Here is a 27,493-nt window from a genome sequence, read left to right as displayed (position 1 = left end):
ATTCGTCATTAAACTTATTAAATTTCAGCTTCTTACAGTAATCGTAAGTAACTCAGAGAGGAACTAATCTTGCTTCCGACGGACTAACCATGGTGTGGTCAGCTTGAAATCAGCTCAGTCTGTCATGAAAATTTAAACAACAAACTGAGATAGTTCAGTCCCAAGACGATATGTGCCTTTACATTGGTGCCAAATTTCAACCCATTTGATGAAACAAATGAGCCTGTTATGAGGCAAAAGGCAAAACTTAATGGAACACCCTCGTACATAGTATGGATACATGAATATGGTAACGTCGTGGGGTGCCATAAGTTGCATTTGGGTGTCCCTGACTTCGAATAGATTTGTATCTGCAGAGGCGAGCCATGCTCGTTTTCATCAAGGCCATTTGAATATCTGAACCTCCTTGTTTTCATCCAGAGTGCTGAATAAGAAGTTCATGTACAAAAATGTCGTCTGTGTGAAAAACGGATTGGTGTATAGTTAACCGATTTTGGCAAAGGAAATTTGAGCATAAATAACGGCTACCTTCAATGCAAGGTCACCGGATAGTGGCGGGTTTATGTAAAGTTTGCAGGGAAGAAGTTGTTTTCTACTTTGTCCCGCCGTCGATTTTGCATCCTAGTTAACGAACCTAAGAAATCCAAGCCCTCATGTAGACTGATCCTGACTAGCGGTTCGACCAATGAGAGAGTGACTGCATGTCCGGCGAATATTTGCATATTTTTGTTTAAGTTTTGCATTTCTACGTTTTGACGGAGGTGGGTGGGGCTATGGTGTCAGTCTATTTACACTAGGCGCGTGAAACTAAAAGATCACCATGTAGCTTATTTTTGTTTCGATTTTGAGCACTTTTGATAAGAAATTCGCACGCAAATGTGGTAAACAGTGGCATTTATTGTCATTTACATAAAGATTACAGCAACTAGATTATTTCCAGTTTTCAAGCCTAATAAAATGCTCTGGATGCTTTAACTATTGATTTCGGTAGCTAGCTTTATTAACGGCTCGATTCCACTAATCTGTTTGGCCTTATTGTTCGTTAGGATGAGCCCTTAGGGAAAATAAAATGGCTTTTGTTCTTCCTAACATCTGTTAACTAGTCTTGTTTACTCTCATGAATAAGCTTTGGTGACACATGTTCTAGATTGGGTGACACATGTTGTAAGGTTTACATAAGTTTACATACGGTCATCAAATCTCTGTCTTTGAAACAGGTTCATGAGAGTTCATCTGCTTTCTTTTGACAGTTAAAACTCTTTTTCTTATGTTCTGTCTCTGTATTTCTTTCAAATTTTAAATCATTAATGACAGATAGTTGACAGAAAATAAAGTGTCATTAATGATTTAAAGTCTGAAAGAAATACAGAGACAGAACATAAGAAAAAGCGTTTTAACTGTCAAAAGAAAGCAGATGAACTCTCGTGAACCTGTTTCACCAGATAACGCGAGAAATCGGGAGATTTTCTGGCCTATCTTTCAATATTGCAAGATAGATACTTATACAACTGAAAGGAAAGTAATCTCGATCCAGTTTTAGTTCACTCGAGCTAATTTTTCACTGGTCGTGACAGAGAAGACAGACGCTATGTACAGTTACAGGTTCATTGTACCGGGGAAATTCCCCCAGCTCTTTCCGAAAAGCACAATGAACAGTGGACCACGGCTTAACGTCCCGTCCTAAAGCCCCCGTCACAAATAAGACATTCAGCTCGGCCGACGTGTTGGCGAGCTTCAAATGTGCATTTTCAGTACGGCCGACGTCCTGTCGATTACGCGGGCTTCGGGCGATTTTTAGAAATAAAAGTTGATCCAAATGTTGGCCTTTTACCAGGTTAGTCGATACAGACTTCGTCCATGTCCAAAAGATGGTACCATCTCATGGAGAATTTTTAGTTTTTAGTGTTCCACGGACCTCGCGCGAGATTTTCTTTGGAAAATACGGTCGACGCTCGGGCGATTTTGAAATTCGGCGAGCTTCGGACGATCTACAAAGTCGGCCGAATTTGACGATCTCCCGACGCTCGCCGAATTTCAAAATCGCCCGAGCGTCGACCGTATTTTTCGCTGAAAACCTGCCCCGTGCACCCGTTACAAATTGAACGGGGCTCGGGCGACGTCCGTCGAACACTAATAATCATAAATCCTACATAAGACGGTACCATCTCTTTGACACGGACGAAGTCATAATCAACTGACCTGGTAACAAGCTCATATTTGGACCAACTTTACTTTCTGAGTTGTGGGAAATCTGTAGGGCATGAGTGAAGTGGGCGGGCACACTGAAAATTGTTATAGACCAATCAAAATACTAGCGCAGGAGCCACAAAGTCAACAGATCAGTCGTTTAACCCCTCTCCAAACATTTTCACCAAACGGAAGTCACCGAAGCTCGTGCGAACGCCGTCCTAGCTTCGGCCGACCGTTGATAAACCTACCGACGCCTGGGCGTGCCTCGGCAGACAAACATATATTTTTAGTGACTCAGTGAACTTTGAACTAGTCATTTTGTGTGGAAAAAAAATCAAAAAGTCAAGTGTTATTTTAGTCTCAGTTTTTTGAAACATTCAAACCAAAAACAAAAAAAAAAGAAACAGGAAGTATTGTCCTTGGTGTCCACGTTTTATTTATAATCATTTTTTTCAATGAAACTTTAACTTTGCAATTGAATTGTCTTTCATTAGAAAAGTTTGGCAGCATTCTTTGACAAGTTTATATTATTATTATTAGTTAATATAACAGTATCATTTATCATCTTATGTTATAAAGCAAACTGTCGTTACCTTTAATTCATAAACATGAAGGAGTTTGGCCGGAGCCCGTCCAACCGCCCATCGATACCAGTACAACGCTCGCCCGAAGCACGCCTTATTTTTCATGAGTCGGGCGGAACACTGACGACGGTCGTCCGATTGTTGTACAAAGCCCGTGCGAGGCTCGCACGAGGCCGAAGAGCTCGGACGACCTCCGACCGACCAAAACTCGGGTCTAGAATCGTCGGATGCCCGCCCGAATGTTGCCCGAGCGTTGCCCGAGCGCTGGCCGTTGCTTGGGCGAGTTACGGACAACCTGTTGACAAGCTGTGCGAGTTCAAAAATCATCGCCGAGGCCTCGCTGAATTTAAGCGCAGCTTCCAGTGACCAGCGAACGTCAGCCGAGCTCCGAAAAATCGCCCGAAGCCCGCAGAATCGCCAGGACGTCGGTCGGACTTCGGCTCCCCATTTGGAGCTCGCCGATAAGTCGGCCGATCTAAAATGTTGATTTGTGACGGGGGCTTAAGGACTGCGACCCTTTCCGGTAGCGTGCATGTCGGGTGAGCGACACAGCCGGGATCGAACCCGGGGCTTCTAGTTCCAGGGCCAATATCCCTCTGGATGGGACATAAAAACGGAAGTCCCATGTTTGAGGAGAGTCACCCCTCGAGGACGTTAAAGAATCCACCACACTTATCGATAAGAGTACACCCCGGTGAAAGTGGATCAAACTATGAGTATGATATCATTCAATTTGTGCTTAAAAAAACTTTGTGCTTGTGATTCACATGTCCATTACGTATACGTATAACTAGGGTAGAAGTCATTAGATATGAATTATGCATATTAGCGTACGATACACGTATAATGCTGTGAAAATATTTGTTGGGGGTAGTTATGGTGCCGTCTTGTGGAATTGATTTTCGACACCAGATCATCTATTCAAAATTGTGAATGTTTCATCCTTCTTTATTTGTGACAACAGCAGGTCTACAAAGTGTAACAAATAATTCTGGACATCTTAGTGGTGATAGTACCGTAAATGCATAAATGTTCGCAGTGGTTTTATGTTTGCGGTTTTCGCGGCGACCGTTTCACCGCGAACTTAAAACCGGCACCGCAAACATATTTGTCGAATACTGTAGCAGTATGTGACTATAGCGCTGCCGCAAACTTAACCCTTAAGCTGCCAGGTTTTTTAGCCAAGTAAAAATCAAAAATGTTTGACCCCTGACCTCCCTCACGAATCCCGCGAAACACCCGGCGGCGCTAACTCCCCTAACTTCCCGGCTTCGCGCGCTACACGCACGCAAAGCTGTTTTGTTCTGGGGAATACCCTATCCCGGTTATAACCGGGTCCAGCACACAAGGCATATTTCTGTATCCCTAGTTAAGTCGGGACTGGCAGCTTTTTAAAACCACCGTGAACACTCCATTTTCGCCTTAGCGCGAAAAAAAAACCACGCGAACTTAAATGCGTTTACAGTAACAAAGAGAGCGAAACAACATGAGAAAGAATAATGACAAAGATAGCAATAATGTAATAATAACTTAGCAATTTTCAGGTATATACTGAACAATCTTAGTAGCAAGATTATCCATACAATGCTAAATATACTAGTAACATTGCTAAGCATACAAGTAAAAATTGCGAAGTATACAAGTAAAAGTGCACGGTATTTAGTAGAATTGCTAAGTATACTTATGAACCCCTGTTATTACAAGAGACTGAATGTTGAACACGAATACAACGCTGTTTTCAGTCCCCAAACGATTAGTTATTTCCACCAAACAGTAACGCTAACACCACAAAAGCAATCGCAAACAGACCACTTGACTGAGTAGTAGTAGCCCTGTTTGTAAAACCAGGATCCAAAAGCTCTCTAACTTCCTGGATGGTGCCGTTATTCGGTGCCGGGCTGACCCCGAGAATCTCACACATCAGAGGGTACATGTGGACGGAGTCGAACGGGCGAGGATGCGTGTAGCCCCGCCGGAAGGCCGGTCCTTGTGCCCTGAATATGGCCTTCATCTTCAGGAGAGCGTTGTCATAACCATGTTGACCGGGTACGTCAATTTGTCCTGGGTACATCTGTAAGAAGGACATGGCTCAAATTTTCGGCATTAAATAATATCGTTTACAAAAAACATCATGAGAATTTTGGTGTTGATATTACACTGCATGAGAAAAATAAATAGATAACAGGGCACGTATACGAGAACAAAGAAATAAAGATGGTGTGGCCTAATCGGCTGAGTGACAAGTAACGAAAGAAAACTGACATTAACTTTCGAAAATCCGCCCCAAGTCACGACTGTAAAGATGTTTGAGCACAAATAAAGTCGTCAAAATTCTATGGTAACTAGCCTGGAAACTTAATCAGCCACTTTTGATGAAAACATAGAACGGCTTTGCAGACTCAGGTTAAGACTTAAAAGTCAATAGAAAGCGATTTGGGGTTTTGTCTCTGTTACAGGAAATCGCAACAATCTATGCTAATTTTTTTCCAACAATTTGAGCGCAATCTACAGGGCTACTCGAGATCATTTGGGGTAGTGTTATATACTGCAAGATGGCAAGAAGAACTTAAATACTGTATTCCAGAGTTATTTCTGTTAAGGAACCCGAAGCTACCAGAATAAAAAACCCTGAATAGTTTCATCAGGTTGGTAAGTCACTGAATAAAAATACTCTTTGTACATAGTCACCGAAACGTCGAATGAATAAAACACTTGATTGTGTAGTACTCAATCAATTGTTTTCTTCTTTCGACGTTTCGGTGACTAACTGTAACCTCCGTTATGGCAATTCTGACTAATACACTTTGCACTGCAGCTAAATGGTACCGCACCTGTCAGCAGCGACACCTACAGCTGCAGTACAAAGTGAACAAGTCAGAATTGCCAAAAGGGGGGTTACAGTCAGTCACCGAAACGTCGAACGAATAAAATAATTGGTTGTGTTCAAAGAGTCATTTTATTCAGGATAGAAAAATGTACACGGCTACTCACAGAATGGATGATGAAACTGGAGTCAGCCAAAGCGATTATATCAGGGATCCGCGGGTTGTTAGCGAAGTGGAACCGCTCCGGAAAGTCTTCCTTCAGGTAAACCGTCATGTTGGGGTGGCTCGTACGGAGAACGTTGTACACATCCTTGATTTAAAGATAATAAAGCCAAGCTAATTTCAGTTCTTCTGTTTCCATAAACTTCCCTTGGTTGGTCCAAGGAGGTTTTATCTAGCCTTGGTTTGTCACAGTCTCTATTTATACTATAGATTATAATTAGATTTATAGTTAGTATCATTTTGTTGACAATTAACGCAAATGCTGTAGTTATGATTATCAATCTTTTGGGTTCTTGTACTTTTTTTTCTTGTTTGGTGATCAGTTTGTAAATTGGACCTGCATATTGACGATTGTAGAGAACACAAGGGCATCGAATGCTCGTAAAACTTTGATCTCTTTCAAGAAAACTACCAGAGAAACAACAAAAATTTCAAATAATACATATTTCGAACTTAGGGATTAAATGAGTACTTTGACGTAACTGTAACGATAGTACATAGATCCAAAATTACTCTTGGCGTGCCGAATTGAGATATGGTGGGACAAAAATCCCTGTGGTTGACGTAACAGTGGCACAAGAGCCGTAGATAAACGTCGCAAATGATGGATGAACGTTACTATAGATTTGGTCTGGACAGAAATTGGGTTATTGACATTTTGCTCACCTGTAGTTTTCCGTCTTCAGGCTGTATGAGCGCCAGCGGTCCGTAGTCGGCCAACAGAAGTCTCAGGTCGCTCTGTGGAACGTATCTGTAGATCTCTATGGGATTCGGTACTGGATCCGCCGTGATCATCCCGTGATCTGCAGTCAGGATCACGTTCAGATCACTCAGCTGTTCCCGACCTTTGACCTGATCCACCAGGTACCCGATGAAGCGATCTGCCTTGCGGATTTCCTCCCGACGGGCCTCGCTTTCTAGTCAACGACAGTGAAGTATTCCGTCAACTTAGATAACCATGACCAGTCATTAGCGCCACCTAGCAGATTGCTATATGCCGACAGGGACATGTATTACATGTTGATTACGAGATCAGCACCAAGGACATCACCAATTTTTGCCTTTTTCTTTAGGTCTCAACGGCAGAATATGAATATGAATGTACACAATTTGTCACTAAAACATTAGATAATTTTACGATCTTCCATAAACAACATTTGGCGTTGTGTTGACGTAACGGTTGAGATGTTTGGCCCAGAACCAGGGATCCTGGCTTCGAATCCCCAGACATGCCACCGATGTTGTAACATGGGAAAAGGCACTTAACACGACTTTCCTCACTTCACCAAGGTGTGAAATGGGTACCTGACTTCGGCTGGGGAGGTAAAGGCAGTGGAAGGAAAATATAATAGACACAATGAGTATATCCACTGCGCCTATAGCCTCAAAAAGGATATGTAATTACCTATCTTCCTAAAGAATGTAACACAAAACAGAACAACAATTTTCAAACAAAAACTTACCAGGTCCCTCAGCATGGCATATTTTATCCGGCTGGTTCCAATGAAGGGCGACAAAGTCCAGATCATCCACCAAGAACCAGTCCATAATGGCGTTTACTCTCTTCTGCCATTCGGCGTCGTCAGTTGGGGCACTACTATTGGACATTACGTATCTACGAAACAGTGGAAAGCGACATCTAGTGAAAGACTGTAGCAGTGCAGTATTGGTTGCACTTTTGATATTTGTCTCTAGGTGTCGTTATTGCATGAGCGTTCCTCTCTCATCTTCTATTCAACCTCGCAGTCATTCACTTAATCATACTGTTGGTTGATGTTACCTGTCTAAGAAACAGTAAAATCTGACTTCTAATTCACTAGCAGCGTAGTAATAGTTGCACTTTCGTTATCTATCTCTAGGTGTCGTTATTGCACGGGCGCTCCTCTCTCATCCACTTTTCAACCTCGCAATCATTCACTCAACCTTACTGTTGTTGGATGTTACCTATTTACGGTACAGTAAAATCTGACTTCTACAAGTAAAACATTGTAGCAGTGAAATATTGGTTGCACTTTTCAAATAATTCGATAGGTGTCGCTACTGCATCGGCGACGCTGACAATGTTTATAGATGGTACGCCCACCTGTCTGGTAGCATCCCTTGCATGGGAAGGAATCCTCCGTAGAACATGTACACTCCCGCCCGCTTACCCTGCTTCTTTACCGTGTTCCAGATAGGTTCTGCTCCGTTGTCATACCTGTATTGCAGAACAACACGAGCAACTTAAACTGTGACTATGTAACCACCATTAACATTAATCCGCCAGGTTACATAAATCCAGTACTTTGAAAAAAATAGTTATTTTGAGAGATCTCTAGGGCAGCAACCCCCAGGTATGCACAGTTTAGATATACAGGAGTGCATTATACTGGGGGATGTTGGGTTGGAGATCTGTTTTTAGGGTGGCAGGATTATGTACCCTGGAATTATGTTAGTAGATGTTACATCCAACCAAACTCTCAGAATCCAGCGATTGTGAATGAATGAGTGAATAAATTTCCAATAGCCATGCAATGCAAAGAATTCAGTCTATCACAAGTATAAAATATGACATTGAGAAAAAAGGTACAGAGAACAGTCAAGAGGGATGTACAGAAACAAAAATTACAAATCAATCAAAAGGGAAGGACTTTATTGACAAAACAGTTCATGCTTACCATTCTCTCATGTGCTCCGTCTCTTGGGCTGAAAAAGTCACCCCCGTTTCCTTGTCGAAATATTTGTTATGCACGACTCCATGGCTCTCAGGATATAACCCTGTGTTTTATATGACAGATATAAAAGTTTTTTAAATATACATGCTAATGACTATAGAAAAACGCATCAAATACACAGACGAAAGAAAGAAAATACTTATATGTGGTTTCGTCACTGTTCGAAGCTGACTTGGCAAAAAATTTATAATGTAAATCAAATCGAAACGTTATATTTTAGTTTTGCCAAGTTTTGTGTGTTCTTTATATTCAATTTTAGATTACACCGCCACATTAAAAACATCGTTTATTAATGAAATGTGACAAAATGACGGGAATATGTTGGAAATAAGTTGCAAATAAGGTACAAATGTGAATCTGAATGTACATTTTTCAACTTTTAAATATTTGTAGTTTTTACCCACCAAATTCTACAATAGGTCCCTTTTAAAGATATCTACTATTAGTAACCCACGGGTCTCCAAGCAGACCCAACGGTTGCAAAGACCATATCCAACTGGCAGAAGGAGTTTTTATGGGACGGTGCCAGACAATTTCTCTGGCTGACTGGAGCTTCTCTGGCTAGCTTGTACGATTTTGGCACCGTGTAGATCTGCTTGGAGATTAACCCACGGGGTAGGTATGCACACTTCAGATATCTAGGTGTACAAGACATTTTTAAGGAGGCCTTGATAACAATGTTTTCTTTAATGTGCTATCTACGATTACCCGGTGGATTTATGCGAGTAAACGTTACTACTGACGCAACCTACATGAAGAACAATAATAATTTATAAAAAAAAGCTCACCCGTTGCTATAGTGATGTGATCAGGACCCGTTAATGTAGGATACGCAGGTGTGACGTAAGGTGCACTGGTCCCCTCTTGCGTGAACATGTCCAAATTTGGCGTGTCCACATCTTGGTCAAAATCCCACCGGAAACCGTCAAAAGATACCAGTAACAGCCTCTGTCGTTTGGCACTGACATCATATCCGGTCATTAGCACAGCTAGAGAAATAGAAACGTACACTAGAACCTTAGCCATTTTTCTTTTTGTGACGTCTTCTCCTGCTATGATGGCGGTTGTAGGTGCTTGTTTTAAGGGCAGGCCCTACCGTTATAAGCTAAATATTTGGTAGAGCCAAATATAGGTTGTTTAACGGAATTCTAGGCCGGGTGTTTGTATAGGAGTAAAAAATTAATACATAGAGAGGCTCCTCATTGACGTCATTATAGTTTGAATTCCCAGCGACCATGTTGGTTGGGTATTTGGATCAAACAGAATTATAAGCATGTTGGCGTATTCTGTGACCCAAAATGGTGCAAAAGACATGACATGAAAAGTTCAATCAATTTAATCAAGTTATACATAGATAACATCTGACGTACTGTCACCTGTCGTAAGGTCACCTGTCCTGCAGACACCTGTATTGCAGACACCAGCTGTCGTACAGACACCTGTCGCATGGACACCTGTCGTACAGACACCTGTCGCATGGACACCTGTCGTACAGGCACCTGTCGCATGGACGCCTGTTATATGGGCAACCGTTGCCGCCTAAACCAACGTTTTTCCTGCGATATTACTTGTCACTTTTGTTCTTTCCTAATATCATAATCATCATTATTATGAAGGTCACACATTTTAAATATAAAAATATCTCCCCCACAATTAAAGTAGACTAGCCCAGGGGTCACTTCAAGTCGTTGTTCTTCCGGACGTTGACCTTTCACGTTACCGGCTTGTTCGATTGGAACGTGCATGTCATTACCAGAAAGAAGACGTCGCACAAACACACCTGTCCTATTTTTCTCGGGTAGACTTTTAAGATCAAGTCGGTTCGGGCCCCAAGACTTCAGACATAAGGTAAGAATCTTAAGAAACTAGGATCCGATCTGTTTTTGAAATGTAATGTTTGTGTGAGGCGGGAATATTCGGTTGTTAGGGGAGGGTGGGGTTCGAAACTCATGTCCTTTGATACTAGGAAGGGGTGTCATCACAAAAAAGGTGTTATTGAGCACGTTATCTTTGTTTTATAACAATAGGCAAGTTACTGTTTCCAGTGTAGAACTACGGATATAAGTGTTATAATGAGTATGGTACTAGAACTGTACAAATCAAACAGAGGGAGTTCGTTGATACTGTAGATTTTGAGATTGATATAGATATGACTAAGGTCTATTATGTATATCTAATATATATATATGTAGCTGAAAAAAGATTGATAGTGAAATCTTGTCTTTCCTTTAATGCCCAAGTTATTGATTATTCTTGTCCGTTCCTGATTCCAATCATTCAGGTAATCGATGATAACAACAATCATCTTTAAATAGTTTAATGTGAAATCCAATTTTGATTTTTATAGTACTCACTTGAATCTGAAACAAATATTCCCAGCTACCAATGAACTTTTGGTAATTGGTAATTTGGGACCGCATAGTGATGTCATCTCCTGTGATTTTGCATATGTAAATACTTTGCGGAATGCATCTCATTATCATGTATAAATACCTGTGCTGCATAATATTGTGAATATGTGAACCAGTCAGAATTGCCTTGAAAAAGGTGACAGATGGTCACTGAAACGCCGGTGGAATGAATCTCTTGGTTGTGTAAAAAGAGTCTTTTTATTCAACTTTTGGTAATGATTCTAACATACATGATATAAGGCAGGAGATCATTTTTGTATGTTACAGTAATTATCATAATTTCATCTTGTTAAATCTATTATCAAAGGTTAGTTTACAAAGTAGGTCAATGGTGTGTGACAGCTTGAAGATTGATACCAAATATGGGCATGTCCAGGAGCTACATGTATGAATGATGATGATTTAGTGTGATTGGCTCATACATAATGTATGACATGATATGTGATGACGGATCATTAGTTGTGTTAAATGGATTTGGGGAAGGGACAAAATGTTTAAGGTATGTGTTTGCATTATTAGACAACACATTTCAATGTGAAATGTACCAAAAGTTGAGAAAATTGATTTGATGTCTTCAAAAAAAATTGTAACATTACAGTACCAGTAATTCCAACGTCCGAATCTGGTGTTTGAATTTTCGGCACGCTCGGTGCATGCGATGAACTGTATGTTCAAATGATTCTGTTTGGAAGCCTGTGTGTTTGTGCTAAACCAAAATATCACCCGGTCCACATCACCCGTATCAACCGTTATCGTGGCCCAGGTATGACATACTGTACATGCAAAGTGTACAATGTAATATGAATCAAATCAGAATTTTTTTACAACATCCAGTTAAGTATGACGGGTTATTTACACAATGTAATGGTGTGGCTCTCCTCCATTTAACTAAGGCATTCAAGGGACGTCCCTACTAGTAGTTGAATCTACTAGTAGGCATTTACACCTGAGTTGAGTGAGAAAATTGGTCTTAAATGCCTTTCCCAAGGACACAGCATTGGGATATGTCAGGGGTTCATTCAAACTCAGTACCTCCTTCCAAATTTGAAGAAAAAACAGCAACCACAACTAGAATAGGTCCCGAGGTTTGCAGTAGGGAAACGGTTAAGTTCTAGGCTTCCATTTGTTGTCACTGTGAGTTTTACGTTTGGAGCAGTTTTCACTTGAATGCTCCAGGTATGTGTTAGTTCAGGTCTCAAAATCTATTTTTGGGAATAGGTGCACCAGTGCACCTTAACCTAGAAATTAAGGTGCACAGAACTAACTTATGATACACAACATGAAATCAATCTCAAGTAGAATGTCAACAAAACATATTTACAAACCCTACTGCCTTAAGAACTTCAATCTGAAATGCAAACTTCAAAATTTTAAACAGTGAGTACTAAGTAAACGTTACATCAAACAAAGCACAACAAAGGTTAATATAATTGCTTTTTTCTGATATAACTTACATTGTAAATTTCAAGAATATTTTGTATACAAAAGTGTACAATATATTACCTCTACAACAGACTTCAAAATGTCTAGGTGCACTGGTGCACCCACAGTCAAAAATTTAATAGGTGCACAGCTCCAAATTTGGGTGCACACAGGTGCACATGCACCTAGTATTTTGAGCCCAGAGTCTTACTATACCCTTGGAGCATTTTTCACCTGAATGCTCCAGGTATGTGACTGTGAGTTTATATATAAGCTGGTTTTTCGACTTCCTGAATTATGCATTGTCACGCCACCTGTACATTTATGTTTCAACCAGTAGGTCGTTCACACAATGTAACCCGAGAACTCAGGCGTGACATCGCCATGGAGATCTGCAGCAAAGATACAATAGGTGTCGGGTCAACGTCCTACTGGCCTTTTTGATTCTCCAGACCAAAGAATGTGTAGCTAAGCCCAGGTGTGTGCATGATACTGTAAATGCAGAAATGTTTGCGTTGATTTAATTTCGTGGTTGGGAGAAAATAGAGTGTTCACGGTGGTTTTGAGTTTGTGGTTGAAATGATAGTAGCGCTACAGTCACATAATGGATCAGTTTTTCGCGGTGGTTTTAATTTCGCTGTAAAGAGTTCACCGCGAAAACTGCGAACAGAAAACCATTGTGAACATTTTTGCATTCACAGTAGCCCCTGGTCAGTGTTTGTAAATATTAATAAAGAAAAATGTTGTTACCAAAAAAGTCATTTAAAAAAACGAATTCAATTAGAAGAAGACAATTCAATTTTTCAAACCAAAATACATTTATTTCCTTTTTTTAAATGTACAGTATTTGATCTCAAAGGAAATTCGATGCTGTCTTAAAAAAATTGATAGCTTCATATCATAACAAAATGAATGCAACATTTTATAAACTGTCATTTGATTTGTTTATTTTTTCCTGGTTACAAAACAATTAGCACTAATTGTTACAATCTTGTAAGAAAAGTCTGAGCTGAAAACAAAAGGTGAACTGATGATATTATTTTTATTAATAGTAGTCTGCACCACTCATGCAGTAACTGACAGTGTTAAAAAAAGTAAGATTAAAACAGAAGAGCTGGGAAAGTACACAAAAATCATAAAAATTTTCCAAGATTAAATGAGGCTTTAAAAGTTTTTTGGGATGGTGATGGAATCCAACGGATTTATCCAAGTTGATCTTTCAGTCTTATCTTTAAAGACTGAAAGATAGCTGTATATTTTCTTATCATTGTATTGTTCTTGTAGCCAAACTACTGTTTATCACATTGAATCATATTGCCAAATTTACTTTACTGGGTTGTCTTTCCCCCTGGCCTTTTCTTTCCTAAGTGCATTGTGTTTGAATTTGAAATTACAAACCTGATTTGATTTGGAGTATACCCTGCATGATACATTGAACGTGTAGTTCTAAAATTGGCTCACATACCAACTTGCCAAGAAGACTGTGCAGTGATGATATTTTTCTGAATTAAGTCAAGTAATAAAATACAAAAATGCTGTAAACCGAAAAGATGTATAGAATACTAAATCTGATAAAGAAATAATTTTTTCATAGCGCAGAAAGTACTAATTAAGATAATACCAAGTGAAATTCTACCTCATGCACTTTGCAGAGTGATTGTGTTACTATGTAATCTGTAATGTATAGCTCTGAACTCTTGATAACCCCCCAATGTGGATGACTCAAACCCTTGGTCAGGACTGGTAACATGAACTCCAGCTGTTCAGTGTCACTGGACATTTTGGCAAATCATTTCCTGGAGCCACAGATAACATACTGATAGGCAAAGCCTGCTAGGCCTTCTGAATAAATTTTCTTGTTTAACAGACATGATATAATTAATGTTTCAATTAGCCAAGATACCTTTGTCTTACTTTGTCATAAAAACGACAGTTTGGCACCTTATATGTGGCATATCTTAATGTCAGGAACGTCTTACTTCAATCGGTAACAGGAGTTACAGAATTTGGCGACAGGCATTATAAACCTCCTTGCATGTAGTGTACAAGAACAGTGACAGGAGCGATCTGACTTGATTTGTTGGAGGGCCTCCGAGTAGCTGGATTAAACAGTTAACTGGTCATTCCCTGAACTGAATTGTTACGTTCTTGGCTGATTTTTGAATTTTGCATGTCTCCTCAGACGACAGCCTTTTTTTTAGGCCACCCATTGCTATAACTTCTTCTAACTCAAAACCCATAAGTAATGTTGTGGTACATTTTTCATTAAACATAATAGGTGTAGTGGGAAAATGAAGAAATCATCGATGGTGCCCGTAATTTGGCATATCAAATCGTAAAGGCTGGCCACAGCAATTTGTACATTTATATTAGAACGAGCGTACTGTGTTGTAACCTGAGTGCATCATACTGATTGTGGATGAGTCAGAACTTGGATAAAGTATAACACTATATATATATATATATATTAGGTAATGACAATGGAGTGTTAGAGAAACAATTTTCAACCTACAGGTTGTTGACCTAGGTTGACCTGTAGAAAGGAAGTGATGTCCAGTGCATAGTAATGAGTCAGAACTTGGATAAATTACATAATTTATGTATTAGGCAAAGAAAATGGAGTGTTAGAGAAACAATTTTCAACCTACAGGTTGTTGACCTTTGTTGACCTCTTGAAAGGAAGTGATGTCATATCGCCATCAACTATTTCTGAATGGATTGTTGGCTCTCAAGATCTCTTTTGTGAGGACAGGAATTGTTAAAAAAAATTAAAAGTAACAATTTTCAGCCTAAAGGTTATTGACCCAGGTTGACCTCTTGAAAGGAAGTGATGTCATATCGCCATCAACTATTTCTTGATGGATTGTTGGCTCTCAAGATCTCTTTTGTAAAGACAGGAAGTGGCTACAAAGTTTCGGTCTGGCGGTCGTTTGAAATCGAAGACACGTGAAAGTCGTTAATGTAAGCCAATGGGTCAATGTCCTTAAATGTACAGTTGACTAGTATGACATCATATGTCAACTTGAAAAATAAGGAACATGTAATATTCTATATATTAATTGCCAACCCAAATAGCAAAAAAATGAAATTACGTAATCTTTTAGGTCATACCAATTTATTTACTCCTTGAATATATATTTTACTCCATGAAACTGTGTACTTTGAACAGTCAGACTAAATTTTTGTTTTGAATTCTTTAAGTTCAGCATTATTGGTTCAAGCCAAAGAAACAACAAATTGATTTGGCTTGGCCTTCTTTTTTAATTTGTGAAAGATAATTTGCATCACCCAGAAATGAATTCAAACATTTTTGAAAAAAGTCATTATCAAGGTCTGAATTGTCCTAAAATATATAGCCCTGAGAACTTCTTGATGTGACGTTACTATGTATCATGATTTTTATATAATCAAGGACATTATTTGACATGCACTATTGCAACATCTACATTGTATATATGAGTTCATATCTGTGAACAGCTCAAGTTAATCACATGAACATCCTGTTTATAATACTTCGACATCTCTGCAAACTATTGCAGCAAGTAGCCAGTAGTAAGACCTATCTTAGGGTATTGCCTCATTGTCCCCCACATGCCCATATATGGCCTGCTCCTTGGGTAGGATTGTGTAATCAGAGATCAGAGGTCCTGATTGGTTAATCAAGAAGTGCTTTGACCAATCAGAGGCCATCATTTTGTCATGTGACCCAGATCTCACAGGTAGAAAACCCTCAGTGACCCCTGCAAACAATGAAAGGCAAGAAGGTGAGGGTAGTTACATAAATACTCCGGCGCGAGCAACTTGGGGGAAGATTCGGGAAAAAGAACATTAGCGGACGGGTTTGCAACAACAAACCACAATAGGAAGACACCATTTGCAACTGTAAGTATCCTTTTTAACACCTGTTAAGCCGCAACAGGTGTAATTGTCTTATAGAATGTTGTCTTGTTCGTCCTTGGTATGTGCGTAGTTCCACCGACTGTACTTAAACAGCTGCAAACGGTGCATGTCGAGTATGTCAGGGGTTTGCCGGCGGCTTTGACCATCTTGAAATTTTGAAGGGCTCTTTTTACATTGTTGCCATCCTTGTTCACCTGTAAGGTTAGCACATTTGTTGCTGTAGGCACTGTTTGTATGTGGCATTTCTTCCAAAAGTTGAGTAAGTGTCGGCTACTAAATGTTTGACAGTTGGGCACATTGTTGTGTATACTGAAGGACTTAATTTAATTTCATCATGGCAACACTACCATCATGTCTTCTGACCTACATAGTAGAAACTATGTGAGGGTTTGATGAAACCCAAGCAATATTAGGGCCTGAAAATTTTGAATTTGGAAGTCTATTTATTTAGTCAAATGTGCTTTTACAGTGTTAGTACATGTCACTACCATAATGATTTCAGCATTTAAAAAAAAAATTTTTTTTGAGCCGTAATAATTGCTTTGGTTGCCTTTAAGTGCTCTAGACATTTAACATTTAAAGCATATAATTTTGTGGATGCCATGTGGGTTGTAGCATACATGTAGGTGTCCCCTGAGAAGTACATGTACAAGTGGGGCACTTGTCAAACAGAGAGGCTTGACCACACATACCATTGATAACTTGGAGGCTTGACCACCAAGTTATCATCATTATGGTATTTCTGGCTTCCTGTATCCCAAGCAACGGCAAAAAATATTTTGTAAATTTGCTTGTACCTATTTGTAGTTAGCACTAGTACTGTAAAGATAAGTGTACTTTTGTCTTTCCCAGAGAGTAGAAGATTGTTTTTTATATATTGTCAGGTACATTGAACTTTGCGGGCCAATGTCATGATCTCGCAGCTAAACATCTATCTTTGTCACTGATCATGAATACAGTGATTTTGAGTTTTTAATAATTTGTTGTGTGGATATATTTAGATGTTGTCTTCTTGCTGAAACAAGAAGGAAATTGCTCACTTCCACAGGCATATGACCAAGTGATTAGTTGATAGTCGTAACTGTATTTAACATTGCTGTAGCTATATATAGCTTTATCAAAGGGTAGATCTTCAGTTCTGCAAAATACAATTATCATGAATGCAAGAACAGCTAGGCTAAGAAGTATTTCTATAGATCATTCATGTATTCCCATGAATCAGGAAAATGGAAATCAATGATATTTCTCATTAGTTGTTAGTGAATGAGAGTAGAAGGGTCTGATCACATTAATTGACTTTTAGCTAGCCCAGCTGATATCAAGCGTCAAACTGATGAAAGCTTGTTTGTATCTGAAGAAATTAGCAGGTAAAGTTCGGCAGCTGCGCGCGAGGTCGGAAGTACACAGCCCGGGCAGTGTGTGTGATTCGGTCCTGCGCTTACAGCTGGAAATGCCAAGAGCAGTTTGTAATTGCTATCAAAAGAGATTGTGTGTAGTGAAAATGTTGTCAATCTTTTTACATAATCTAGGGTAAATGGTCTCAACATGGAATGAAAAACATTGGCACATTTTCTATATCTTCATTACGAACGTGCCCATGTAAAACACGTTTTATAACATGATGTAAGCATATGGGGCGAAAAAAACTCATGAATGAGACCTTAAAGGCAACACAAAGATTATGTACTACTAAAACTCGTAGCTTACGGCATTGTTACTGGATCAGTTTAATAAATCACATTGAATCAGTTCAGAAATTTTCCCTAAGAGATTGTGTTCCTTATCTGATAAGACCCTTGTAAGGGAAGTCAGTGCAACATTGATACATTTTATCACAGTGACTGTTAACTTTTGGGTCAAAGAGATTTTAGGATAATCCTTCTAGCGGTTACCTATTGCAAGGAACAGTTGCCAGTATTTGAAAGCCAATTGGCTGGGTCCAACATTTCAACATTTCCGGCAATTGCACAATGAATGCTAAACACTGGTGTTGTCACCACCAAATTTAACTTGGACGTCAACCACGTGCACTATACCAGATAGTCAAGTCCACATAACTGATGGAGTGTATGATAACATTGGTACAGTTGCTGTACATGTCTTAAACTTTGATACAATATTGGCTAAATACAATTTTTCCTTCTTAGTATATACAAATTTGTTTCTAGTCCAAGTTGCAGCATTTAAAGATGAGATTTGTGTGTGTACTGAAAATGGTTGATTATCAAGTTTTAATGTTCTGCGGCTGAGGTTTTTGCAGTCACTGTGGTTTTTGTCTCATCACAAATTCATGAAGATATGCTAAAGATCTTTTCCATTGTAACAGTTGTTTCAACACTGCGAACTTAAAACACAGCAAATGCCTCCTTTCCCCTCCTTTGATCGTGAAAAGTTAACCTTCTCCCTGCTGCCTAACTCTGTAACCAATATAATGGGGAATTGGGTGCCAAATGGCTACTTAAAAGCGCTAAAGGTTAAATGAATTTACCGGGCAATTAATATGGACTCCAGGAAAAGCACTAATTTATATATACAGTAATCACCAATAGGTATCTCAATAAAGCAATGCAAAAATTCATAGAAAAAAAAATTTTGTAAGTCTAGATCTGTCACAGTCCTAACTACGTCTTACATTTCGGTCCTTCTCAAAGGTTCCTTAGCAACGACTACAGGTGGACTTAAGTACTTGGTAGTAAAGGTGTCCATATATAGCCAGGTGGGGTCTCTTTTCTTTGGTAAGTAAACTTTCCCGCCTGAAAAGTTTACTTATTAAGTGTGTCATCGTCCAGAACAAACAAGCCTGTCTGGGGTATGAAAAGGGTTCTAGATCATATTGCTTTAATACATTGTGGATGGCCAGATGCTGGGTGGATCTTGTTGAATTTCTGTTTAGTTTGCGAGCAAACATAGGATTGGGATCACTGAAGCAGAATTTGTACGTATACATGTACATGTCCAGGGACTTAACCTTCTCCCTACTACCTAACCCCATTTCCAATGGAGAATTTGAAGTGGTAGCAAAATAGCTACTTCAGTGTGCTAAAGAAAAAGCCTACATGTAGATGGAAACGACTAAAATTTATTCTAAGTTATCATGATCATGTCCTTAAAATCAAATTTGCCCTAGATGAAAAAAGGGAAGTGTTAAGGCTAGGCTGCACCAAGTAATCTTTATGGATTACGTCCTTGCGCGCATTGATTTTGGTCTGTTCCCAGAAAAAAAACAAGAAATTCCGCTAATTTGTGTTGTTAAATCTTCCATTTTAAGCTTTTAAGTAACAAAACACATTTTTATGAATTTCATATCATAAAGTTCAGACTTTCGGGACGAATGGGGTGAATTTTTTTCCGTCTCAACAAGCAAGTTTCCGTCCTGGGGACAGCCTTGGTACAAAATTATCAATGATGAAGTAAAATATACCAAAGCACAAATATCTATAATTTGTATTTTTCGTTGTTTCTTTCCTAGGTACATCTGTTTTGACGTCAGTCAACCAACGAGGACCGCAGAGATTAGTGACTTTACGATCATCTTTGTCAGAAACTGTCGGAGGCTGAGCCATGCCTGACGAGACGGACGCCGCCCCACGGGGGTCCAACGGCGGGAGCGAAGGGGGTAAGTCAAGTTCAGTCTCAAATCTATAATCTGTTTCTGAATTAGGAAAATCACAACCCTGAGTCCTGAATGATTTTTAATCATAATCATGTTTACTTCTGATTCTGATTTCATATTTCTTGAACATCTTGCTAAATGATTATAGGTTCTTCTATTATTTTACTCTTGCCTTATATTCTCACAGCTCAGTATATACTTCAATACGCTATGTACAATGTTGTATCATAGTGATACTAGTAGTATATGTGAGAATCAGTCAATCAAAGTCATACATTTTGATTAGAATTAGGAACATTAGTCGACTTAAAGTTAGGCCACACCATTTTGATTTCTTGGTAAATGGAATTTTGAAAAAAAACTGCTAGATTGGAAAATCAACATGAAAACAGAATCTCAGAGGAAAGTTTGTATTTTGGTGCACACAGTTTCAGGGAGTGAACAGCAGGGTCAGGTGCAAGCGTCACCCCTGTTTTAATGATGTTCCTCGTGCTAAAATTAAAAAAAAAATTCTGTTAATCCAAGAAATTAAATTGGTGTGGCCTAATGAATAAAGAATGCTGTATGATGTATTTGAAGCCTATCTATAATCTCAGCTTACAATAGTTGGTTGGATCGCCCTTTGACTGACCCGCGGTCGGTCTGGTACCTCGGGTGATACGGAATACCCCGTGTTGTATTCTATATTGAGAACAACTAATTAATAGAGGCTCGGTAGCTATGATAGCTAATATCAGGCTGTCAAAAATTAGCCTTTTCTTAGCTCAATGTTTGACTAATGAAATACCATGATCATATAGTACAACAACAATGTGGTACGTGTACATTAAAATTTACAATTGCTGTGACAGCTGCTCATCTTTGATTCAAATATCTCTCTAATTTTCCATGCAAATTTTCACACAATAAAAAAATGTTCCACATTGCATGTAGGTTGTATAAAAGTTACCCCTCCTTTTTTTTCCTTTCCCCCTCTCGGACTGACAGGAAAGAGCGTTGAAGGTTCCCCATCGCTTGAGCGACCCGCAAGTAATGGCAGCCTTAAAAAGGCTAATGGCATGCCGTCAGTCGAAGCTCCCGGTGTGTTTAAAAGTTCATGTCTTGTGTGTTCCTAATAACACATAGATGTGTGTGCTAGCTGCATGCAGTTTTAACACATTTCATTTTTTAACCTTTTTCTTGCAAAGGCTATGAATCTGGGTAACAGTACACAGAAGTCAGCAGGATGGGGGTTAAACTGTCTTGTGGTGTTTCAACTAAAACAGGAATTTTTTAACACAATCATGATGATTCTCAGTTTTCGGAATCTAGAAAACTTTTTAGACATTTGAGAAAAGGCCTTGCACATTTTTAAAAATGGTCTTCAAAGAATCTGATTTTTCTCAGTGATTTTGTTTTTTTTTCCTCATAGACAAGCATTCGCAATCACTGCCATGTTGTTTTTTGCAAGCATCTCGAATGTGAGGGAAAATTAAGCAGAGAAAGTTGATTTTGTAGTCGGTGATAGTTATCACAGTCACTGTCTTTCACCATCTCTGTTTGCACCTGTTTCACTGCACCTGTTACTGTGCTAGCTGTAGGGGTCCTTTTTTCACATACCGGTACAGCTGTATGACTAGACTTACATGTAGTCTATAAACTAATAGCACTAACTTATGTACTGCTTGGTTTCGCATTTGGCGTGTTTGTTACATGCGTGTGTGGTGTAGTGTGAGCTAATATGATTCTTGTCGGTGATTATGGTTTCTAAGAAGCTACATGACAAAAAGTCACGCTTTGTGAATCACATGTAATGACATCAGAGCTTAGAATACTGGCCTTCAGCCATATGCATAATACACAGTTTCGAGAGACTAACATGACTTGTTTGTCACATGCTTGTGTGGGTGTGAGCTTTTTATGCTTGATGGTGATTTGGTTTTTTTGGAAGATACATCATGATGACAAAAAGTCATGTATTGCGGATCACAAGATTATGATATCAGAAATTACAATATTAATACTGGCCTTTAGCCATATGCATAATTACACATCATTTCTGAAGTATTGCAAAAAGCACTGGCCTTCATTATAAGACTTACATGTACATTAAATATTCTGATTGATGGTTTTCGAAAACACATTTGATTGACAGCACAACTGTTGGATTATTACATTATCATTTGTCAATCTTTCTTCATCTGTCTATTATCAAGCTTTTTATATATAATTCTATGATAACCATTTTATACAAGATCTTTTTTTCATTTCATATGTCAATTGAAATACTACATTTTGTTGATGAAAAATTCTGCATTGTACATACACATGATTTTGAAAGGCAACAGACACCCCTTTTCAGTTATGGTACCTCCCTATGATGTCATAACAAGGTTACTAAAAGGTGAAAGGCTATGGCACACCACAGCTGTTAATGGTAAACTTTAACAACGATTTATGATTACAAATTGGCAAATATTTACTGCATTTACAAGTGGCAATAGAAATGATAATGCAGACAATGCCACTTGTTTATGATTTATTTTTTTGTGGCACTTATAATCAAAAATAGAACCTTAAGTAATCTAAAACAGTGTACTTTGGACAGTAATTGCTATGTTTTACGTCACACATTTATTTACTGTTGTAGGGCCCGGAATATTCCGCAATTCATCTTTTTTAGTGGAATTATCATTTGAGAGGCAGAAAATTTCTCAAAGGCACCCAGAGCATTTTATGAGACTTGAAAACTGGAAATACATCATTTGTATTCTAGTTGCTGTAATCTTTATGAAATTGACAATTAATGCAACTGTTAACCACATTTGCCTTTGGATTTCTTATTAAAAGTGCGCAAAAACGGCACAAGAATAATCTACATGGTGATCTTTTAGTTTCACGCGCCTACTGTAAATACAGTTCTCACCACACAACAACATTGTATCTTTGCTTCAGTAATCGTCTAGTGTTATTGAAACTTACTAAGTGTAGGAATGACTAGAAATTTGAGTTTTTTTATTCAATTTCAAACCTCATAAAATGCTCTACATGTAGATGCCTTTAAGTAACCATTTATAATCCAGAGATTTTGGTCTGTGAAGTTTAAGTGTCGGGGTTAGATAAACACTGCTCAGTTTGGAATCACAAGAATGGTGATGTAGACAGGTCAAGCACTTTATCTTTTGTGAGGTTGACGTATTGGGGGGCTGGCTGTAGCAACATGTGTATGTTTGCTGTACCTGAAATAACAAACGTGCATACTGGCAGATTTGTAGACATCTGATGGTCTTTTACGAAGAATGATCATGTCCCAGTTTGAAATCATAAGCAGCCAGATGATGTCACTTGCAAATTTTGCTGTAACTTAGGAAATAACAATCTCCCATAGATTTTTAAACATCTAACGGTCAGCTTTAATATATCTAAGTAGAATGATCATATCCCAGTTTGAAATCATAAATTGTACAGCAGACAGTTATCGTCACTTGCTTAGTAATACATACAATGGCATTCATGTTTTTTTAAATTTTTTATACTCTTTTATAGCTGTTGTTTTAAAAGACATATATCTCTCAACTTCTTAAGTCTTGGAAATTAGAATAACTTCTGAGCATTTTGATTTTGTTTGTGTTAGGAAAATTTCAGATCGAATCTTCAGTAATTTTGGTTTGGATGATTTTCATTCGAAATGGAAATTTTACACCCATTTTGCCCTTCTAAGCCCAGCAAGTTGGTCACCATGTACAAGATGTTTATACAACTTTTTTAGAAACTGCAGAGTACTTGAACACATGTTTTATCTCAGGCTGCTCGCCATTACTCTTAAGATTTACATTGTGGCTGACACTCTGTGTATATTCTGTCACTAGGCTTTCCCTCAGAAAGACTCAGCTTGGAGGAACGTTTTCCCGAGTCTGACTGGAATTCTCGTCAAACGGTTTGCTCTCTTTAGATCGCAGTTGTTCCTAAATTCTTGGCAACAGTTTCATTCCTCCTCAAACTGTTTTGCAGACTTTTCCACTTTTGATAACTACAAAGACTTCTGGTTCTTTCGAAACCCTTCAACTTCAAAGTTGTTTGGGTTTCGGACCTCCAGACTTGCTTCTTTCTTTAAGATTCCTCAGCTGGTATGCAAGTGACTGAACTTCAATGTCTTGACTTCTGAATCTTACAAGAAATCGGAGACTCTATTTTTCTAAGAACGATTTCCCTGGCAGTCCAGCAGTAACCACAAGTGAGTGAGACTTCAACGTTGACAGTTCAGTCGGCATTCTTGAGAAACAAACTTTCTTATCAAAGAAGACGAGGAGACAGTATCGTCCTTGGAGCAACCTAGCCTGCGCCGCTGCTGCCGCCATGTTTTCGGACTACCAACTAGCCGGTCGAGAACTCCTGGGACCGTGGAGTTACTACCGTTACGATCCTTTTCCCGTGCGACCACGGACAGATGATGATGATGACAACCACAACTCTTTCCTTCTAGGTTGACACTCCTGCAAAAGCCTGCATTATTTTGCATCGATGATAGCATTACTAATTGACAGTATACAGTTTAAACATTGCATTCATTTGATGGTTATGGCATTGTTACCAAGTCATGCATGGGTTCTCTAGTAAGCTTCCTTATGTGTGCTTCTGGTAAATGCTCTAAAGTGTTTTTCCAAGTTGCAGTTTTTAATGTCTAATAGCCAGGTCAGTGTTAGTCTAAGAATAAATCTAGCAAGCAGTTGCAACCTAAAAAGCAATAGTGACAGACTTGCCACCAAATCATGCTTGCTTGAGGCTCTAATGTTATGATGCTGATGCCACTATCGCCTGTTGACTTGCAAATGTTTAAAGAAGTTACAGGCTGAACTATTAATATTCAGTGCAGAATAAAGTGTACTCTATTTTTGATGAAGCTTGGAATGCTTAACTGTATCTCAGTCTGAACGTTGCTTGAAGACTGTACAAAACAATGTTAAGTAGCTTCTGTGTCTGTTTAAGAAAAAAAATGTAAAAGCTTGGTTGATAAACAACTTACATTATGGAAATCTTGAAAATGTGATCCATGGTATTCTGAATGCAGTCAGGTTTTCAATATTTGTTTTCATTCATCTTTTTCTTTCTTCCATCCCTTCTTCTTTCCATCTTACCTCTTTTCTCTGACCCCTTCTTTCCAATTTCCATCATCACTCTTCTTCTTCACTCATATGTGGCTGTTTTTACCCATAATAATTCAATTATCCTGTTGTTCCCTTGTGTAGAGGGAATTTCTGAGGCGCCACCTGATTACTATGACGTAGCTGTCGTGAACGGTAAAAGCAAAAATGGTGGCGCTACCCCTGTCTCTTCTGACGCCATCATTGCTATGGAAGAAGTCAAGGAGGGAGAGTGAGTAAACTGTACTTCATTTCAATTGGTAGTTAGTTAGTTTGTTTGTTTGATTTGTAGAACCAATTAGCTGCCTCAAGGTGTAATTACATTATCATGGACCAATGAACAAGCTGTGTTAGACCAGACTGATAGGTTTGATCCAATCATATCAGACCACTAAGTCCTTAATTTGAGAAGTGGTGGTGGTGTTCTCAAATTCCAGATCCCCTGTAGCTTAGGGTCCCATCCTACAAAACTCTAGAATGTTAGGTACATGACATTGTATGTTTGTTTTTATCCTACATTTTCTAAGATTTTGCAGTATCACTATCAGTGACAATGTATTTTTTAGTAGTTTATTGATTGATTGACACATTTTTCTTCCTTTCAGGAAAAAGGATGGCGAAGAAGACGAGGAAAAGAAAAAGGAAGACGACGTAAAACCGATTGGCCTCTTTGAAGTTGTAAGTTCAAATAACAGTGTACAAAGTTTTTATGAAACTCTACTCAGTGACCTTCATCATACAGAAAAAAATGATATGATGATGGTTTTACTTATGAATGCAGAATGATGTTCTGTTTATTAAGCCAGCATCACACAGTAAAAAAAATTTTGCCCGAAAAGGCGAAAAATACAATCAACTTTCTGGCGATTTTGAAATCCGTCAACCTTCTAGCGATAAAAACAAGTTCAGCCAAAAGTTGTTGACACAGTGTGACACCTTCTTTTCTAGTGTTGTCAAGTCTTCAAGTTTTACTAAATTATAAATCTTATTATGTCATGCAAAGTGTTCAGCTAGCAGTTTTCTGATTGCACATTTTCTCATCTGATTATATATTATGTTATAAAATTATATGTAATTGATTGTTTTGTGATAAATTCAAAGCTGAATTGTGATTCTGAGAAATTCAATAATATTTAATTTCAAGAATCTTTGGAATCAGCTAACCATTTTCTATCCCCAGTGGAAGTTTGCAGACAAACTGGACATCTTTTTTATCATCCTGGGCACCATCTCGGCCATAGGGCTGGGCATATCCCTCCCCCTCATGATAATCGTGTTTGGCGACACTCTGGACGGATTCGTGAAGGGCTCGCTCGCGGGCATCAATCTGACTGCCGACGCATTTGTGAATGTGTCTGACATCAGCGGAATTGATGTTAACATGCTGTGAGTCATTGATAGGTGTTTGTATTGTTGTTGTTGGTGACTGCACTTGTTAATGATTATGCTTTGGAGGGACTGTGGTATGATTGGGGAACTGCAAAAAACAGTCCAAACACTCAGAGTAAAGTTAGTTACCAATTTAGCAATGTTAGAAATCTAATATTCTGGCAGATATCAAAGTTAGCCCCATTTCACTATGTTAATAGAATAACTTGAAAATAACATTGACCTGACTCTGAATTCAGATTTAATTTGTCCCAAGATCTCATTTCTTTTTATTTAAAAGTTTACACAAACAAAAGATCAGAAAAATTATAATCATAATGTATAACTTAGATTTAACGTTATAAAGAATTAATAAAAAATGAAAAAAATGAAAAATGAAAAATGAAAAAGGAAAAAAAAATTGAACCACAAAAAAACTCAGATTTTGTGTAATATGAAAAACTATAGTGAAAGAAATTATCAAATTTTCTGAAATCATACTTATTATTATGATATGATTATGACGTTTTCATCACTGAACATCCTCAAACCCTCCAAAGCATCCTCATGACTCACTGTTTTACAGCACAGGTGGTTTAGTGACCTCTGACCTCACAGGTGCTACTGGTGTCTCACTAACACTTGACCTCTAACCTTTCACCTTTCCTCTAACCTTGTCTTTTATATGTTTGCTGCTTCTCTTCTCTCTGCACAGTTCCGTTTCGCTGACGGTTGGGACATTTGTCTCATTATCCTTGGCTCACTGCTGTCCATCGGTTTGGGGATCACTTTCCCGCTCATGATTATCGTGTTCGGAGACACGACCACGTCCTTCGTGTCCAGCGAACTAGCCAGCGAACTACAAGAAGTCCTGCGATGTTTCGGAAATCTGATTACGAACATAACCTCGGGCGCGATACCGCCCAATATCGAACAGTACCTGCCTCCAAATTGTACCCACCTGTTGCCATTGTTGAATGAAAGTGCGGAGAATCTTGCAACGGGTTCTGTCAGTGGAATTAACATTGCTGACTTGCAGTAAGTTTGAAGTCTTTTGTTTCAAAATCTCGAATCCAAATCTGGAGAATCATATCAATCATCATTTAACTAATCCAATCAAATCA

At 38.7% G+C, this 27,493-nt stretch overlaps 2 protein-coding genes across 2 annotated transcripts in view; one reads left to right on the top strand and one right to left on the bottom strand.

Annotated features, from left to right (window-relative positions):
- Window positions 1-4,527: 4,527 nt before the first annotated feature.
- Window positions 4,528-9,636, bottom strand: LOC136447646 (ectonucleotide pyrophosphatase/phosphodiesterase family member 7-like). Its single transcript, XM_066446685.1, has 7 exons — window positions 9,324-9,636; window positions 8,479-8,578; window positions 7,905-8,018; window positions 7,285-7,436; window positions 6,488-6,738; window positions 5,766-5,909; window positions 4,528-4,845 (listed from the first exon to the last, which is right to left on the bottom strand). Exons 1-7 carry the CDS (start codon window positions 9,559-9,561, stop codon window positions 4,528-4,530), a joined length of 1,317 nt encoding a protein of 438 aa, XP_066302782.1. The 5' UTR covers window positions 9,562-9,636.
- A 6,482-nt stretch (window positions 9,637-16,118) lies between these two features.
- LOC136446858 (ATP-dependent translocase ABCB1-like) overlaps window positions 16,119-27,493 on the top strand; it is a 35,466-nt gene continuing 24,091 nt past the window's right edge. The window contains exons 1-6 of the mRNA XM_066445493.1: window positions 16,119-16,250; window positions 19,738-19,884; window positions 20,869-20,961; window positions 25,107-25,233; window positions 25,607-25,679; window positions 26,182-26,387. Coding sequence (XP_066301590.1) covers window positions 19,830-19,884; window positions 20,869-20,961; window positions 25,107-25,233; window positions 25,607-25,679; window positions 26,182-26,387 — 554 coding nt within the window. The 5' untranslated portion in view covers window positions 16,119-16,250; window positions 19,738-19,829. The remainder of the gene's footprint in view (window positions 16,251-19,737; window positions 19,885-20,868; window positions 20,962-25,106; window positions 25,234-25,606; window positions 25,680-26,181; window positions 26,388-27,493) is intronic.

The sequence above is a fragment of the Branchiostoma lanceolatum genome, chromosome 13 (assembly GCF_035083965.1).
Source record: "Branchiostoma lanceolatum isolate klBraLanc5 chromosome 13, klBraLanc5.hap2, whole genome shotgun sequence".
Lineage (NCBI taxonomy): Eukaryota > Metazoa > Chordata > Leptocardii > Amphioxiformes > Branchiostomatidae > Branchiostoma > Branchiostoma lanceolatum.
The sequence above is the reverse complement of the archived record's forward strand: the minus strand, read 5'-3'. Positions and strand labels throughout refer to the sequence as shown.

What these genes read in the sequence shown, in the direction of transcription:
- LOC136447646 (XM_066446685.1), bottom strand. Translation starts at nt 9,561, where the DNA reads ATGGCTAAGGTTCTAGTGTACGTTTCTATTTCTCTAGCTGTGCTAATG. An exon ending in ACGGAGCACATGAGAGAATG is followed by an intron (nt 8,019 to 8,478) that starts GTAAGCATGAAC and finishes TCTGCAATACAG; the next exon opens with GTATGACAACGGAGCAGAAC. An exon ending in CAAGGGATGCTACCAGACAG is followed by an intron (nt 7,437 to 7,904) that starts GTGGGCGTACCA and finishes ACTGTTTCGTAG; the next exon opens with ATACGTAATGTCCAATAGTA.